General features: G+C 39.6%; 1 protein-coding gene across 1 annotated transcript; it reads right to left on the bottom strand.

Moving 5' to 3' along the window:
* Nucleotides 1–1,145: 1,145 nt before the first annotated feature.
* On the bottom strand, nt 1,146–15,367 carry heg1 (heart development protein with EGF-like domains 1). Its single transcript, XM_067603298.1, has 14 exons — nt 14,895–15,367; nt 7,370–8,666; nt 6,501–6,985; nt 6,281–6,394; nt 5,658–5,780; nt 5,451–5,554; nt 5,307–5,362; nt 4,747–4,907; nt 4,103–4,237; nt 3,763–3,805; nt 3,632–3,669; nt 3,397–3,484; nt 2,728–2,905; nt 1,146–2,553 (listed from the first exon to the last, which is right to left on the bottom strand). Exons 1-14 carry the CDS (start codon nt 15,169–15,171, stop codon nt 2,410–2,412), a joined length of 3,243 nt encoding a protein of 1,080 aa, XP_067459399.1. The 5' UTR covers nt 15,172–15,367; the 3' UTR covers nt 1,146–2,409.
* Between the last annotated feature and the right edge of the window lie 3,233 nt (nt 15,368–18,600).

Raw genomic sequence — 18,600 nt, 5'->3', positions numbered from 1 at the left:
ATTCACTCCTCTCTATAATGATTCAGGTACAGTTCAATCCAAATGTCATTTACTGGAACAATTCTTTTCTCACAAACAGAATACAGCCTGTAAAAGTAAATGACTGTTTGATGTGTTTTGTATGTCTATGAAAACTGTCGTATGTGAAATTGTATGTTTGATCTGTGTGTTGATCTCTTTAACACAAAATGAATCTCAGTCTAATCTGACCATAAAGTTGTATCGTATTGTGTCGTATTGTATCGCATCATATCATGTCATGTCATGTCGTATCGTATTGAATCGTATCGTATCCTACTCAGTGCTCTCAACTTGAACTGAGTTTTATTTAATTTAAGAGTAATAAATAAGTACATTTGATCCAGATTGAAATAGCCCAACAACTACTGGACGGATTGAGATGAAATTTTGTACAGATATTCATGGTTGATAGAAGATGAAGCTGGTGACTTTGGTGATTGTCTGACTTTCCTGTAACACCACCAGCAGGTTGACACATTTACTGAAATATCTTAACACCTATTGTATGGATTGCAATAAAATTTGGTTCAGATATCCATGGTGCCCAGAGGATGAACCCTGATGACTTTGGTTATCCCCTGACTTTTCCTCTAGTGGCACCATAAGGTTTAACTTTTGAGGTTTTGAGTGAAATGTTTCGACAATTATTGGGTAAGTTGCCATGATATTTGTTACAGACATTCGTGTTTCCCTAAGGATAAACTGTAAACTGTAATCTTAATATATCCAATACTTTCTGCTTTACTTCATGTTTACTGCTAATTAGCAAATGTTAACACCTTAACACATTAAAATAAGATGTGTTAGCATTAAGCTCAAAGCACTGCTGTGAGTAAGTGCAGCCTCACAGAGCTTCTAACATAGCTGTAGACTCTTTGCCTTATATTAATAACCTTTATTTTAATTGTAAGTGCTGTTCTTGTCGTACTGTGCCAAAATTTCAAACCTGACAGATCATGTGACTAATATAATATATTAATGTATAGTATTATTTCAGCAATACATTTATTTTGAATATATTTTCATCGGATATTTTTAAATAATATCAACCACAGAATAAAAAACTTTAAGGGACTAAAAAAATATTCAGAAATCATTTTTATCAGAATGGATTTGGAGACAAATGCTGTGCAATAATTTTATTTAAATAAACACGTCTGACTAAAACGCCAGAATCAATAGATCATACATACACAAAGAGAGAAAACAGTCACATAAAAATAATATTCCAAACAAAGTATGATACATATTTACATTCAAACACTCATTGACAGTTATGATACTTCTGGTATACAAATAATTATTCCTCATGCACACAAACACACAAACACAAACACACACACACACACAAAAACATGTAAGCCACAGGTTTGTCTTAGGTCTGTCAGTGTGTCTGAATTAGATGTCCACTATGCTACATGTCAAGGACTTGGACATACAGGGAATAAATAAAGGCATCAGATAACAAAGTTATTCCTCAGTTTCTATTGGCATCAAACTGAACTTTGTGCATCCTTCAGTGGTTTATTATTGTCATGTCCCATTAATACTTTATGCTCAGACTATTATCTAAAAAGATTTTAAAATCACAGCAGTGGCATGCACATATTCATTTCAGCATTTAAAGGACCGTATCAATGTTTCACATGTTCTAGTCTATTTACTACATATCTCATATACTTTACATTACTGCTGTATTTCATTTATTTTAAATGAGCCCTGTGTCCTGGCAGCCCTTAATTCCCATTCTTTCACTGTGAACATCAAATCTGCTTTTTTTTAAAAAAAAACAAAGCACTGTAATGCAGTGCAGATTTGCTTGAAAAATCTGCACTGCATTACCAGGCAGCGACAACATAACTCAGGTCAGAGAAGGCAGACTTGCTGTTTACTGTAATGGATGAGCTACCTTAAACATGTTTCAAGTATCTGCAATTTGTTTTGTATCATACAGCGAAGTAAATGGGAATCAGTGGCTGCCTGCAAGGCAGGAAAAACACATTAAACAATCAACATGCTTTGGAAAACTGTGGCAGCAATGTTTAAGTATATGAGTTGAAGTAAATGAGCTAAAACATGCAAAAACACTGAAATGGTCGCGTAAGAACACTCAGAAAACATTTTACTTGCAAAAATGTGCACTTCCATAATATGCAGACACACACACACATACACACACACACACACACACACACACACACATTTCCATAATTTATGTGTAACCCTGAATGCAGATGGTCAAATGGGTTCTCAAAAATGTGCAATTCAAACATTAGCATTGTCACAGTGACAGAAAACCATCATAACACATCACAATTGTCAGTGTAAGAGATGGCAGTTTTCTGAGGGCTTGTGTGTGTGTGTGTGTGTATGTTCAGGGTTGGGCGGTTAGAAGTAGTCTCTTCTTCGTGAATCGTCACTGATGAAGGATGGGTTCCACTGGGCGGGGTAGATGCATGAGTGGCGAGAGCCCGGCAGACCTGTGAATGGGTACAGGCCATTTCTGTCCAGGTCAGAGTTACGCAATGCAGGCTGCAAGAAAGGGCACAGAATGAGAGAAAATATATTATAAGATGTCTTTATTTAACAGTTTTCTCTTGTCTGATATAGTGATTTATCAATTGTATTCTCATACACACACACACTAAGCAGTGAGAGTCAAAATCAGAGTTGTATTATGCTGTATTGTATATTGTGTCTCCTTACAGAGTAGTAAATGTCAGTCATCTGCAGCAGGTTCTTGGTGCTGCCGTTCTCTTGCATTTCGATGGTCTCCCGGCCCCACTCCATGGATATGCGGTTATTCTTGGGGAAGTCTGCATACGGAGACATTTGCAGGTCTCCACTTTTGAAGATGATCTTGTTGATGTCATTCTTGTCTCTCCTAAGGGATAAAAAAAAGATATTAAATGTTTTAAAAAGTAAAAAAAGTTAACCAAAATTATTACTTTACCAAACTATCCAACTTATTTTTAATTATACAATAAAATCAACACAGTTTATGGTCATAAAGGATAATTGGGATTACTTTGTAATCAACGTTACTTCTAAGAAACACACTGATGTTAAAATTTGCCATTTCCATTTAATTAAATGCTTTCAGGACAATTCCCAACAGGGAATATCTCAGTATAAAAAAACTATCTAGACTGCAAGATACCCACTGGGGTTATAGTAAATGTATGTTTTTTGGAATTTGGGTGAACTGAGTCTATAAGTTACTCTTTAAATGTTTGTATATTTATATATTTTATATTATATACTTGAAATAAGGTAGAACAACTCATATTACTATACAAGGTGTAAGAAAATTTAGGGTTGTAAAAGTTTGCAAAATGAGGATGTTGTCTATGCCAATAATAACAGCAGTCTTACTTGCAGCAAGTGACAATGAGAGCAATGATGAGGATGAGGAGCAGGACGCCCCCTGCTGGTGACACCACAACTGCAATCAGCTTGTAAACTGAAATGTCAAAAAGCAGAATATTAAATATTTAACTTTGGCATACACATGTAAGGATCACAATAGGAAACTGCTGAAATTAGTTCATGAAATTTATCTTCTATTGAAACTGAATGTTATAGTTTATTGATTTTCAGTGATACTTACAATTTCCACAGTTGAATCCTCCAAATCCAAACATGCACCTGAAAAGTGGAGACAGAATTTGCAGTGAAAATGTGACCTTTCAGAGTAACTGGAACAAAAAACACATAAAAAAGAAATAAAGCTGAACTTACGGGACACAGGTGCCATTTTCAAGCTTGTAGCCATCCCCACATTCTGAAAGAAGACAATTTGATCAGAAACTGTCCAATGTTTGCTAATATCCGGTGGATTTGATTTTGATACATTTTTAGATTCAACGTTTCCCCCAGAACTGCATTTTTTTGAGGAAAGAAAGGGTTACTTGGTTGTAATCACACCTACACATGGCCAAAACCATGATGGGAACATTTAATCAGGTCCAATATGTAGTTTATTATTTGGTTTGTTGGTATTTTATGGTTTAATTATTCACTGACAAATCACAACACACACACACACACACACACACACACACACACACACACAGCTTACCTAAGCAGGACTGGTCGTCGGGGTTGTGTTTGTAATATCCTTGTAGACACTGGCACTGGGCTGTGCCGCTGCTGTCTGTGCAGGTGGAACGCTCTGTATTGCACTGAATCTTCTGGGCTGAACACAGACTCTCCACTGGAACGCAGAGTGGACAGAATTAGTCATGACTAAGACAACTCAGGAATCTGACTATAACTAACACGCTAAAATAAGATGTCAGAAAAGAAAACTACATTCCTTGTTTCCCTCAATCACTATCAGGTTTCATGTCAAGAGGAAACCAGAATTCATTAACATACACTTCAGGTTCACAACAACCATCCTACATACAATTACTGCTGTATATGTGAGCTTATATTAATCTCATTGTATATTATATAATAACATATATTAGTATTTAACAGTGTTGCAACATTGTCCTTTCATTTTGTTGTAGGTTTCCCTGTACTGTAATGTTGTGAAACATATCAGATGGATGATGTCATGTCAAGTGTGTGAGCGATATGGTTTCTTTAGTGAAGGAGCGATTTATGGCTAAACTGTGCCCTCTAGTGGCTGCAAACATACGCACAATTAATTTTGATTGTCTGCCCTCAGTTGGATGAGGGTTAAAGGGATCAGAGATGACTAGCTATAACATTTACCGCGATAAGTGATCTGGTGGTGCAGGACCATCCGGCAGTGGGCTACCGAGGAGTTGCAGTTGCTGAGAGACATCTGGATGCTGTTGTTGACCTCCTTGATCGTCACATTAGTGGAGATGGAAAACATGTTGACAGCCAATATATGAACTCCATTCTCTTCTCTGTGGGGAGGAGAGGTCTTTAAGAGGTCTGTGCTGACAAAATGTCCATGTTGCATCATTTTGCATCTACAAATACCTCTACTTTTTTAATCTTAGTTTCAGTATTCTTACAATGAGTCATGGAAAATAGCAAAACAAACACATCATCCCACTAGTATGAGGGAAATTATTGAAACAAGTTGAATTGCATTTGGAGCTGAGATAATCTCACATGGTAGGCTAGTTATTGTCACTTAATCATTGAAAGATGTGCTTGATTTCAAAGTGAGAGATTTATTTACTTTTATTGGCCTTTTAATAATGGTCAATAGTATGTAAAGAGGTAACCACTTGTTCCTTTTGTGGTTTTGAAAATATAACAAAAACCTACATAAGATGTACAAAAACTGAGGAACTTACTTCTTACTAAGAGTTGAGCGTCTGTAACCGCGGAGGACTGACAATGAGGCATTGAGCTGAGGAGAAGAAAGGAAGAGAGCGTGTATCAGATATAATACACATAAACGTTGAGGAGAATATGCAGCGATGTGAACTGCTTCTCACCAGCTGAATGATCTCTCTCTGGACCTCATGCATGGTGGAGCTCTTGAAGGTAATAGGGTCATGTGGCAGTCTGTTTACACTGAAAGTTCCCAGAAATGTCTTTGCTATGGAGGGAGAAATTTACTGTCAGTGAATCGAAATAAGATATAAATTAAAGATATAAAGATTTGCTGTAGTGATGCATTCCAGCAGAGTTAAGAGTCATACCTCTGGTGCAGGTGCGTCCGTCCTCCAGGTCAAGACCCAGCGGACATTCACAGGTGAAGGAACCTCTTGTATTCACACATCTGGAATCAGCGGGGCAAGGGTTCTCCTCACACTCATCCACGTCTGCACACACAATTGCATGGAGCTTTTTACTATATTATACTTAAAAGGGCCTTCACTGAATCCATAAACCTTTATATAAAATCTTTATTTCCGATCTTAACCCTAACTTTCTAAACCTGCACAAAACTTTGACCACACCACACCAGACTTTTTTTTGATAATTTTACAATCATCATGACTGACTGACTCACGGTAGGGCTTTTCATATGTAAAGCTTGTGAGATTATTCCAATACACACTATGTTTTAAGTGACAGGTCCTCAGCTGTGGCAACTGTTAGTCACTGTGGAGTGTAAAACTGAGTGTTGCTGGGTTTTTGCACCACATCCTCCAGAAATGTCACCCACATTTTATGAATGAATCACAAGCAAAAGCAAAACTAAACAAAATGTTGCTCTTACAGTGAAACAAGAGAGAAGTCTTCTCATATCTCAGTTGTGACCAAGAATGATAAAACTCAATGTTATCAAACTGTCAGGAAGAAGAGAACAGAGGCTTACCATCGTTGCAGGTCGGTCCTGTCCATGCCGGTTGACAGTGGCAGGTGGATTGATGCCCTTTAGAGCTCACACACATCCCCCCATTCATACAAGGGTTGGACACACAGGGGTCTCCTGGAGTTCAGAGAGAAGAACAGGCATTTTACCATATATTATAGAAAAAAATGAACCAGAAAGTTCTGTAAAAACTTAAAGTGAAAGGAGAGTGTGAACTACTGACTTGGTGGTGGTGATGTCTTGGTGGGTCGGACATCAGCGAATGATGTTGTCACCACAATCGCTGTGGTTCCTCTGTCTGCCTGTTTCCTGGTAGTTTGCAGAGCCTCTGTGCTCCTAGTCGGGGTGCTATGGGTGTAGGTAGTGGTGATGTGCTGGCTATGGGCCGTGGTGACTCCCAGAGTGCCTGTGCTTGTGTCCAGCTGCAGGGTGGTGATGTTTGTTGGGTTAGCCACCCCAGTGGACGGCCCCTGGGTTTGGCTGGGGGACAAGCGGTGAGTGGAGTGCACTGCAGAGGTCTGCTGGCCCAGGGTGGAGGCGGTGGTGGAAGGTGTGGTGTAACGGACGGTGGCTTGGGTAGGTGACCCTGGAGTGGAGATGCTAGAGGTGCTGCTGATCCTGGAGGATGAGGTGGCAGGCAGAAGAGGGGTGGTGGTGGTGGTGGTGGAGGGAGTGGCTTTAAAAGTGTCTTCCTCTGTTGTCTGTGATCTGTTTAGTGTAAATAAATGAATGTATTTTTGAATCAATCATACAGACTCCCGACAAGAACTGAATAAAAGCATGTAAATACCATTTTCATCTTTACATCTTTGCCTAGTGCACCTCAGGATTGACATTACAATTTTGTTGATGATGAAAGATAAAATGTTAGCATGGCCGCTGATCTGTGCTTGCCAATATCCTGCAACTTGTTGCAATTCCTTAAAGCTATGTAGATGTTTCTAAATAATAATAATAATGATAATATTACTTCCTATTCTCTGCTGTTGTGCTACTTAAACAACCAAATATCTTTCCTTGGACAATTCAATTTCTTTCTATTATTTATATAGTTATGATTGAGGACAGATTTTAATAAACAATAAAATATACCTTTCTGTAACAGTGACAACTGTGGTGGTGAGGAGTATGTCAGTGGCCAGCACTGGTGTTTCCGTCAGAGAGTTGTCAAGGTTAGTTGTAGTACTGCTGACTGTAGGGGGCGCTGTGGTCAGTGCAAAGCTCACACTTTTCTCCCTGGTCTGGGATGAAATCCCCTCTGTTCCCTCTTGGTTCTGAGTGCTAGAGCTGAAAGCTCCAGTGGAAGACTCTGTGGAGGATCCAACACTAGAGCCTGACCCCTGATCTGTCCCTGACATTTTGGTAGGAACACCTGCAGGTGAGATGACAGGAGTTGTGGATGAAACGGACACTTCAGATTGGTCAGTGCTGGGCTCTGTCACTCTGAGAGGTGGTGTTGAGTCTGAAGTCCCCTCTGATGTTGAGGTGTGTTCGTGCTGGGTGGCATTAGGTGGTCCAGTTAAAGTTTGGGTTCCTCTGGATACCCCTGGGCTCCCAGTTTCTGAAATTATCCCCCCAAAGGACTGAGTGATGTGCTGGTCTGTTGTGTCCCTGCTGTCAGTCCTGGTGGATGGGGCACTGTGGGTGTAGCCCTCAGTCTCTGTGCCCCCTGTGGCTGGAGCACCCCAGGTAGAGGGGGACCGATGGGAGTTGGAGTCTTCTGTAAATGCAGAGGAGGTGCTGTTGTTAGAGGAGGAGGTTACAGACAGCAGGGTCCTCTCTCCGGCTCGGCTGATGGTGGTGGAAGTGTAGGTGCTGTCGGTGAGGACGGCTGTCTGTGACGCCGAGGATACGGCATCTCCCATACGGAGAGTGCTGTCCGGGCTGTCCTGGGGCATGCTGGAGTCCTCTGTCGCCATCGAGGACATTGTCTTCTGGGACACAACAGGAGAGACATCTGGCAGTTTGTCCGTGTGAAGGGGGTCCCTCCAGTCACTGCTGCTACTGCTGCTGTTGCTGGTGCTGCTGCTGCTACTACTGCTGCTGCTGCTGGTGCTGCTGCTGCTGCTGCTGCTGATGCTGCTGCTGCTGCTACTGCTGCTGCTGCTGCTGCTGCTGCTGGTGCTGCTGCTGCTGCTGCTGCTGCTGCTGCTGCTGCTAATGCTGCTGCTGCTACTGCTGCTGCTGATGCTGCTGCTGCTGCTGCTGCTGCTGCTGCTGCTACTGATGCTGCTGCTACTGATGCTGCTGCTACTGCTGCTGCTGCTGATGCTGCTGCTGGACTCAGTGGTGGCTGCAACAAGGGTGGAGGTGAGTGGCTCCGTTGACAGACGTACAGTCTCTAGTGACCTGCTGCTTGTTTCTGTGAAGGTTTGTGTCTGCTCAGTGTCTGTGGAGAAACAAAACAATACAAAGTATGTTTAAATACTCACTTCAGATAAATATACAAGCATGTTGAACACATCAACTTGGGCTCTGAGAACCTATGATAGACATTTTTTTTACTATTTTCTAACACTTTATAGACAAAACAATCACACCATCAATCAAAAAAAGTCAGATTAATTCACACATGATCATAACTCCTTGGTTACTTGCTGTCAGGTTTGTCTCAGGTATGATCCAAACTCTTTTAACTTGTAATGAATTTTAGAATCTGGGAGTCCTGTAGTGATCGATACACAATCAATTAAAAAGTCAGGGTCAGCATGGTGGATGCCATTATAGGGAGTCCAAACCCTCTCTTTATTTGTTTTTCTCTCACTTTGTCAACATTTTTTTTATTATAATCTCCCTTGACGTTGTAGTTCTCTTCCAGCTGTGGCCACCAGAGGGAGCTCACCAAGCTGCATCTGGCCTTTCCAGGCGGCAGGAAGAGGAGGAAGATGCTGTCAGAAGTACTGTTGCTTGCTGCAGAGGCAATGATTTTGGGTGGAGAACAATTGGCAGCTGAGCTCGTCTACTCTAACAAAGGCTTGAGGTCCTAAATATGGTGGTGACTGTCTCCGTTGGGAATCTGCCATTTCCTTCCTAAAGCTGAGTGAGCACAAAGCACAGGCGGAAAACTGTCACCATGGATCTGGGCGTGTATTCATGTTAAGTATCTGTTTGGTTTTTTTAGCCTGGCTCAAAATTATTGTTTAGTCATATGAATAAATGAAACCAGAAGTGAAGTGTTAAGAAAAAAATGTGCTGATAGGATAGGGATAGTTTTTTTTTTTACAAATTATTTTCTGTGCATTATTTTACAGTTGAGAGTAGACATCATGGGGAGAGAGCAGCATGGATGCTTGAATCAACCCAGAGATATTACAGTTACATGGTACCGGTGAATCTTTTTAAAAGCAGCTCATTACTTTAAAGCTGCAATGTGTACATTAATTTTTTTGTTCACTTGGGACCAGAGGATCAAGCTGAAAACACAACATTGACATATTAACACTTATTTGTTATGGCTAACATTTTAGCAAAGAGTTCATCCTCCACATCCAGGAGATATGGATCAACATTAGCATTCATTTTTGATGTTCTGGATGTTGGTACAAGATTCGCTCTTTTTAACTCTGTTTTGGTCTCCACTGACTAAAAATATTTGTCTCTTTAGCTGTTGAACGCTCCACTATGTTCTCCAGCTAGTTGCTAACTGTGTCTCTATGCTACTTGGTGCTGTGCAAGTAAGTGTGCAGTGAGTTTAACAGAGCTTTTATACCGAAAATGTGAAAGGAAACAGTAAAACTGCAGGTTGTTAAACCAAAACAATGAGCTGCTAAAATTGTATGAAATGATAAAGGAAACTGCAGTTGGGCGCTAAATATCTGTGGGTTCATCACTACAAGCAATCCCTTTCACATAAACATTGGTCATTTCATCCATTATTGACATAAAACTATTGATTAGTGCAGCTTTTAACCTGAATTAATGGATTTTTTGGCCACTTGGGGGTAGCAGAAACAAGTTGTTCACGCAGCACTGACATATTATCGCCATTTAAGTTGATATGTTGAAATTGTTAGAAAAGTCGCTTATTTACACATCCAACAGTTACGGAGCAACATTATCATTCATTCAGAGTTGTTTCTGTCCACCTGGTGAATGTAAGTCCAATATTCACTCTCTTTTAGCTCTGTTTTTGTTCTCTACCAACTCCTGAGGGAAATATCCTGCTCTTTAGCTGCTAAATGCTCCACTATGTTCACCAATATGTCGTGAAATCTTTCTCTTTGCAGTTCAGTGCTGAGCATGTAGCGTACAGTCGGTTTTTAGAGCTTTTTATTTGAAAACAGCCGCCTGCTGCGGCCAAAAACGACGCAATGAGAGTGCTGAAAGTGAACCAAAACAGTAAAGTTGCAGCCAGACATCTAAACAATGTGCTGAAACTCGATATAAAGTGCCGTAAAGCCCTGGGGGAACAACAGAGTCACTGATAATTCTCTGTAGAATCATGAGTGACGCCTCTCTCATTTCATACATTGTTATTATAAAAAATATCAATTATAGCTGCTTAAAATTATAGAGCATTTCATGGGCTGACAAGATGTTTTAAATATCAAGTGTACAGTAATTGAGAAATTAACCTCTGACCTAGACGGTTTTCTCTGCCTCTCCCTGATGCTGTGCTGTCTGACAGGCTGTCAGTTATCTGGCCAGTCTCCAGCAGCTCAGGACTGGAACAACAGCTCTCTGAGGATGAGCATTGGTGCTGGCCAGCATCCTGACAGCCAGCACACATAGACCAGCAGCCACCATCCAAAACCGGTGGAGGGGGGGGAGTTCAACTGCAGAACGACCCGTCCACTGGGAGTCTATTGGAAGAACTGGGCTGCTGGACTCTATTTTTCTCTCTCACTTCCTCTGCATGTGTCTCTTTCATTATTTCATTTTCTCTCTCTGGATCCAGCCTGGGCAACAAAACTCAGACTGGAACGTGGTGTTGGCAACAAGTGACGGACACTCCCAGATTCTCTGCTGTTTATCTCTCAGCTCTTTAACACGGGCTCTTTTAGTGTCGTCTTTTCACATCTGTTATACTTGAGAAACTCTGTGGCTTCCATTAGGCAAATGCAATATGTTCAGCATATCAATGAGCATAGATGATGGTATGACAAAGCAGTGTTGTGAATGGATTGGTCGATACTCTTTTGCCAACAGGCCAAGCAGGACATTTGCTGCTATGGTCAGAAATCTTGAGCAGTGATTGAGATTCACAGCTCAGTTTGTGTGTTTGTCATTAGATGACTGCATCCTGAAGATCTGGTTTGGGAGAGGAGAGGTGAATCTGGGTGAAATCTGTGTGAAATCTGCGTGTGAGGAAAGTGAATCATTTCCCCTTGGTCATTCTTCAGCCCTCACATTGCTTCAGAGGAATTGTACTGGGCAGCTCCCCGGCTGAATGTGTGTAAACGCATAAATCAAACAGAGTGTTGCTGAAAATGAACCAAATAAAAAAAAAAAAAAAATCTTCATAATGTCCAGCAGCCTTCTAAAAAAGTGAAGGTTATCACAGACATTCCTGTTAAAGTTAAATAAAGCCTGGGCCTTTAAAAGTGGCCAGATCTCAGAGTAACAGTGAATTGAGTGTATATGTCTAACCAACAGTTTTGTGTATAGATCCACAAGTAGCGTTTTCACTACAAAACTACTGTAATCACTGATGTCACATGCTTTCACAAGCAGTTGAAGAAAGTACACGTATGGTAAGTATAGGGTATACAGTGTATCATACAGATAGCATATTTGTACTTGGTGGCGACCAATTAACAACTACAACACAACATTATTAATAGTATAGTGGTAATGGTGGTAATACTATTTTATTAATATATAAGACATATAATAATAAGACAGTATTTAAGAGTATTTTACTATGTTGCAGTTGTTAATATTTGAGCAGAAAAACTAACTCTCTTACTTTACACAGAGCAGGTAGATTTACCAAAATAATGAATTGTCAGTGTAATAAAGGTCTGGTGCTCTCTGTTGATGAAGTAAAGGTCACAGCCATTATTGGATATTTTAAGTAGGGCTGGGCAATATATCGATATTATATTGATGCCGTGATATCAGACTAGATATTGTCTTAGATTTTGGATATCGTAATATCATGATATGGCATAGCCTAAGTGTTGTCTTTTCCTGGTTTTAAAGGCTGCATTACAGTAAAGTCATGTAATTTTCTGAACTTAAAAGACTGTTCTAGCTGTTCTATTATTTGCCTTTAACCACTAAGTCATAATATCCACATTTACTGATGATTCTTTATCAAAAATCTCATTGTGTAAATATTTTGTGAAAGCACCAATAGTCATCCCTATAATATCGTCTCAATATCAATATTGAGGTATTTGGTCAAAAATATTGTGATATTAGATTTTTGATTCAGCCCTAATTTTAAGATGCGTTATTTGGCATTATGCTTCCCAATGGTTGCATTATGCTTCTCAAATGTGAATATTTTAAGGTTTCTTTAGTCTTCTATACAGTAAACTGAATATCTTTGGGTTGTGGACTGTTGGTCAGGACAAAAAAAAGACATTTGATGATGTCACCTTGGGCTTTGGGAAACAGCGATCAAGATTTTTCACCATTTTCTGACATTTTATGGACCAAACAACTGATCAATAAATTGAAAAAAAAATTGACAGATGAATCAATAATAAAACTAATCGTTAGTTGCAGCCCAAATCCTAATATTCAAGTTTCTAATGGTTATTTATGCATATCCTCCGAATTCAAACGTCCCTTTATTCCCGCTGGCACAGATAGAGATACAGCAGACTGTACCTAAAGCGCTATTTTAGGGACAAAGTCACTTAACTACATGACCAGTTGGCTCTCCTAAAACATGAAGTAACAGTTACAACCCTTTTTTCTTCTACTGTCTTTAACTGCTTTTAGACATGCTCTCCTAAAACTGCCATATGGGTAATTTTGGTATCTATCGCAAATGACAAAGGTGTCCTTCTTACACCATGATGGTTGATATCGGGCCTTTTGCGCAGGGAATCAGGGCTCAAATATTACTCTCACAATCCAAGCTTTGGGGCTGTGGCATCCTCACAAAGTGGAAAAGGTATCTTGGGTTCTTCTCCGCCTCGTCCTTTTGTATGAGCAATATCTGTTATCTAAAAGCATCATAATCCCTCTCTGATGTGTCCACTTCTCTTCTTGTGTATCATCTTGTTTATTGGTGGCATATATTATAGTCATGAGCGATTCCATAGAGTAGAACCACGTATACCACCTGTATGAGTTGGTGAGCCACCAACAATGTTTTAGCTTAATTTCAAACAGGAAACTTGCAAAGGTGTTAGAAAGTAGCTGCTCGGCGTTTTGCACTCTATGAACCTGAAAGTGAATGGGTATAACTTGTGATAAACTGGTAAAACCCATGAATGGTCAAAGTTAACGTGTTGACTATGCTTGCTGGTCTTCTGTCTATCGCTTTAAAGCTTTCGGGAAAGGTTTGTCAGTCTAAAATGGAGCAGAAACATCTATTCCAAGAATAAAAGTAACAGACTTAACGTGGATTTACCCTCCTCTATACATCAGAGCCACAGATGTGAGTGTATGAGCCTTAAAGACACTTCTTATACTGAAGTAGCGCTTAATTGACTGGTTGATAGGGCTGCAACTAATGATTATTTCAATTATCGATTGATTCGCAGTTTATTTTGTTAAATAACTGATTACTCGTTTGGAATACGAAATGTCACAAGGTAGTAGGTAAACAGAGAAAAGCAGCAAATCCTCACATTTGAGAAACTTTTTTGCTCGAAAAATGACTTGAACAATGAATTAATTATCAAAATAGTTACCAATTAATCGTTCGACTAATTGATTAATCGTCTAACCCTTGTATCTCTAGCCAAGTAGTGAATTACTTAACTGACAGAAAATGAATGTAAAACAACTTTGATATCAAACTGATATATATATGTATAATACATACATTTTAAGCAAAAAAAATCACTGATTCTAACTTTTAAAATATAAAAATGTGCTTTTCCTTGCCCTCTATGACAGTAAACTGAAGAGCTTTAGGTCTTAGAATATGACAACATAGGTTTTTGGTAGATTTTTCCTTTTTTTAAAAAAAAGAAAGGGAATTTTTCAGTATTTTCTTATAATTTATAGACTAAGCAATCATCCAATCAAATGAGAGAACAACTGGTTGATTAATTGATTGTGTAACTAATTGTTAGTAGCAGCCCTACAGTATACTGAAGCAAACAAAAGAAAAAGAGCATGATGCACTTGTCTCATGGCACCATGTCTGGGGATGAATATCATTTGAATTCATTTTGACATGCAGGCTGCACAGAGGCTTAAGAAACTCCATTTCAGTCTAAGCTCATTCATAATTTAAGAAACAGGCAATCCTCACTTTTGATTTATTATTTGGATTTATTTGGTTTTCTGGCATTTCTGTTGGATTTCTATTGTATCCTCCAGCTAAAGCTCATTTCAGTAAGATGAAAAGGCTTTTCTAGAGCCGTTTCTTTGCAGGGGAACGGCATTTCTCATACGGGGACAATGAGGCTATAAACTCAATAAACTGGACTAACATATTGTCTAGAAAGCACTTGCCATATGCAGGCCTCAGTGACAGTAATCTTACCGAAGTTTCCAGCAGTAGCAGTGTGTGTCTCAGCAGTGTGTGTGAGCAGGAGGTTTCTCTGTGATGGTGATAAACTCTCGCTGCTGGAGTGTGAAGTTGAAGTTTCATTGTACTCCATGTCGCCGGGTTCATTTGTGATGGTTGAATAATAAAATCCAGTCGTTCCCGGTTCCGTGCTGCTGTTATTTGGGGTCCCTGCCCTGAGGGGCCCCGGTAGACCCAGCAGGAGGACCGACAGAGACAAACCGAGGACGTGATTCAAAAACCACGTTTCCATGATTTTCGAGACCCCAAAAGTGGTCGCCGATAGTTGCCGTGAAGTCGAATAAATGCCGGGGAGTCTGCCGGGGACACCATGGGAGGAGCGCTTCAGCTTTTAGAGAAGTTTCATGATAATGACATAAATCCGTGTGGAGGTCCGGAGAGGAGATCCGCGGCTCTGACGGCGGGGAACGGAAGATAACAGAGCCGAGGCAGCAGCCTGTTGTTATCACAGCCCGGGCTCCTCCTCCTCCTGTACACGCGCACACACACACACACACACACACACACACGCACACATACACACATACACACACGGTCCCGTTATTCAACCCAGCAGTGTGCACCTCCGGTCCTGCCGTTAAAAAAGTGGAAATATTCCTTGTTTCAGTCATGAGATGCTGGTGCTCCAGAGACTGACTGTGGGTATTTTTTTTAAACGATCAAACAATTCATCGGCAGTTGTAAATGTTAAAGGATATGTTCACAGTCTGTCATAAAACAACAGTCAGGTGCCAAAATGAACAATGACACGTTTTTTTCTTGCTGTAATCATTCCTCCTGTTCATACTGACCATTATAAGATCCCCTCCAGGTGTGCTTATAATATAAGTGATAGAGGACAAATGAGTAAAGAATTATTCAGAAGTTTATTTTGAAGCTAATATGAAACTTGAGTCAAATAAAGTGGATATCTTCCACAGTTACAGTCATTTTACCAAGAAAAAAAAAATCCCTCTTTGTGTCTCAACAGACTATTTTCCTGTTCAGCTGCAGTGGACAGATCATAATGAAAAGAGAGACAGTAACTTTGAAAGGTACTGAATTGATTTGACTAATTTAGAAGGCTGAAGCTTCATATTAGCTTTAAATAAACTTGTAATTAAATTTTTGCTCAAAATGAGCACTGTGGATTTGTCCCTCATCATTTACAGTGTAACCACATTATGAAGGGACCTCTTAAAGGCCAGTATGAACAGGAGGAATGATTACAGCAAGAAAAACATGTGTCAATGTTCAGTTGGGCACCTGACTGTTGTTTTAAGACAGACTTGAAAAATTGTGAACCTGTCCTTTAATAAACTGTCAATAAATAAAATCTGTCCAGATGCCCCGAGGGGTCTTCTTGTTGAAGTGCTGGAGGAGGTTTTTTCCACAACCTGGCAACCCAAGTTATTCAATGCCTTAAACTGATCTTTAAATCATTTTAGTATAGCTTTAGTATTTATAAAGCCATTAGTTATATAAGAGTGTCTTTTTAGAAAGTGGCACCCATACTTCTGACCTAATTATATATTATATATATGAATATTTTTTATTGTTCCTGACTTTATTTATTAGTTTTCCTTGTGAGAGTGGGGAAAGAATAAGGACAATAATGTTAAGTAACAGCTACAAGGAGCTTTTGAATGCTGCTTGACAGAAAGAGGTCTAGAAATCCGATTATTTTGCAAATGTAATGGAGTCATGCCAACAAATAGTGATTTACCACCCAAAAAGTATATCATATTGTTTCATTTGAATAAACTTTTGAGGCCCGAGGAGGTAAAACTACCCACTATTTCACAAGAAAGAAGCAAAGTGAACAAAAGTTTGTCTTGTAGAATAATATTCTGCTTCTTTCCGATCTTGTGACCTCTCAGATTTATCTTGTGATCCCCTAGAGGGGTCCCACCTCCCAGGTTAGGAACCAGTGACTTTTACAACAATTAATTCATACACAGAAATTATAAATAATTTAAAGATATACACATTCCACCAGCAAAGCATCCCACATATGTTTAAAATTCATCTCTTGGCTGCAGCCGAGCTGATTTACAAGACAGAGTGTTGTGTTTCCTGGCTGGGACCTACATAAAAGCTGCCATGGTGAAATTTAAGGGTGTTGTGACAAAAACATTATTTATTGGGCGATGAAATAGTTTGCACTGTAATATAAGCAAGCAAGTAACGCAGGTTTGATTCCAACAGAAACAGAACCTGCTTCAAAGAGGATATTGAAGACACTGCAGTACTTGCAATATTGAATCTTGAATATGGTAGTTTATAAGATTATGATATTTTATGGTCCTTTACAATTGACAATAGAACAATTTTACAATAAAGAGAAAGGGAGTTTGTGTAGAGATACATAAGAAATGGCTGGGAAAAGTGTAATACATGCAGTGAATTAGAATACAACCTTTGTCATACTTTTATGACCTGAGGATTTCCTGTAAAGTTTAGACTGCACTGTTGCCTCTATCCTACATGATACAAAGCACAAACCTGTGTGGGAACAAGTGCATTGTGTGCAGCCCTATAGCATGTCAACATACACAAAGAACTGTCCTGCATGACTGGCAGAGATGATCTGGAACCGAAGCTGCAGGGACTAGCAGACCAACAGCTCTAGGATTGAGAATTATCTGATGCTCCAATCATTTTCTTAGCAGCGAATTATAGAGACCTGTTGACATCAAGGAAACAAATATCTTTAAAGATTATCATATGCCTGTTGGCAGTTTGCAGCTCTGACGTTAGAAACAAAATGCCGAGAGGAAGTGGTTTTCACAGCAGTTGCTGTAGAGCTGTAGTAACACAGCAACACACAGTTCACCCAAATAACCACCTGATATACAACTGAAATATATTCAGTATGTGCTTCAAAATAAATGAAATGCCGTCCTCAAATCACTGCTTATTCTGTCTTTGACACCTGTCCTCTTACTTGGATATTTCATAACCAGGAATGATCAGTAAGTATGGTATATATTGGGTATATAGTGCTGGTTTTATTTGATGACAGGATGTTGGTTGTGATTTTGTAACAGTAGAGAGGCTTTCATGGCTTAAATAGTCTACATTTGATGTTGAAAACGTTTGATCCCCTAAGTCACGTTTTTTTGGTTTTAACTAACTTTAAAGGACCAGTGTGTAGGATTTAGTGGCATCTAGCGGTAAGGTTGCAAATTACAACCAAATGAATACACCTCCCCTCCCATTCCAAGCAGGTGGGAGAGTCTATGGTGGCCGCAAAACTCGCAAAAAACACAAAAGGCTCTCTCTAGAGCCAGTGTTTGGTTTGTCCGTTCTGGGCTACTGTAGAAACATGGTGGTGCAACATGGTGGCCTCCGTGGGAGGGGACCCGCTCCCTATGTGGATATAAAGGGCTCATTCCAAGGTAATGAAAACACAACAATTCTTAATTTCAGGTGATTATACACTAATTAAAATATACTTATTGATATTATATTCCATTTCTGCAAAGTCTGTTACGCTAGATGCCACTTTTCTTCGTGACTGTCGTCTGACACCACTGATTGGGACCACATTTAAAAATGTACATATTAGTGTGAGGGGTGTGGAATAATTAAATCATATCACTTTTTTTTTTTTTTTTAAAGTACACTATCAGTCTATGCTGGAGGAGACTTGAGTCCTCTTCAACAGATTTGTCATTTC

This window comes from Thunnus thynnus, chromosome 11, assembly GCF_963924715.1.
Source record: "Thunnus thynnus chromosome 11, fThuThy2.1, whole genome shotgun sequence".
NCBI classification, from domain to species: domain Eukaryota; kingdom Metazoa; phylum Chordata; class Actinopteri; order Scombriformes; family Scombridae; genus Thunnus; species Thunnus thynnus.
The sequence above is the reverse complement of the archived record's forward strand: the minus strand, read 5'-3'. Positions and strand labels throughout refer to the sequence as shown.

Excerpts from the sequence above, each read along its gene's own strand:
- heg1 (XM_067603298.1), bottom strand. The coding sequence starts at position 15,171 with ATGGAAACGTGGTTTTTGAATCACGTCCTCGGTTTGTCTCTGTCGGTC. Across the intron at positions 6,395-6,500 it reads CAAGACATCACCACCACCAA|GAGACCCCTGTGTGTCCAAC; the intron begins GTCAGTAGTTCA and ends TCTGAACTCCAG. Across the intron at positions 4,238-4,746 it reads CCACCAGATCACTTATCGCG|TGGAGAGTCTGTGTTCAGCC; the intron begins GTAAATGTTATA and ends TCTGCGTTCCAG.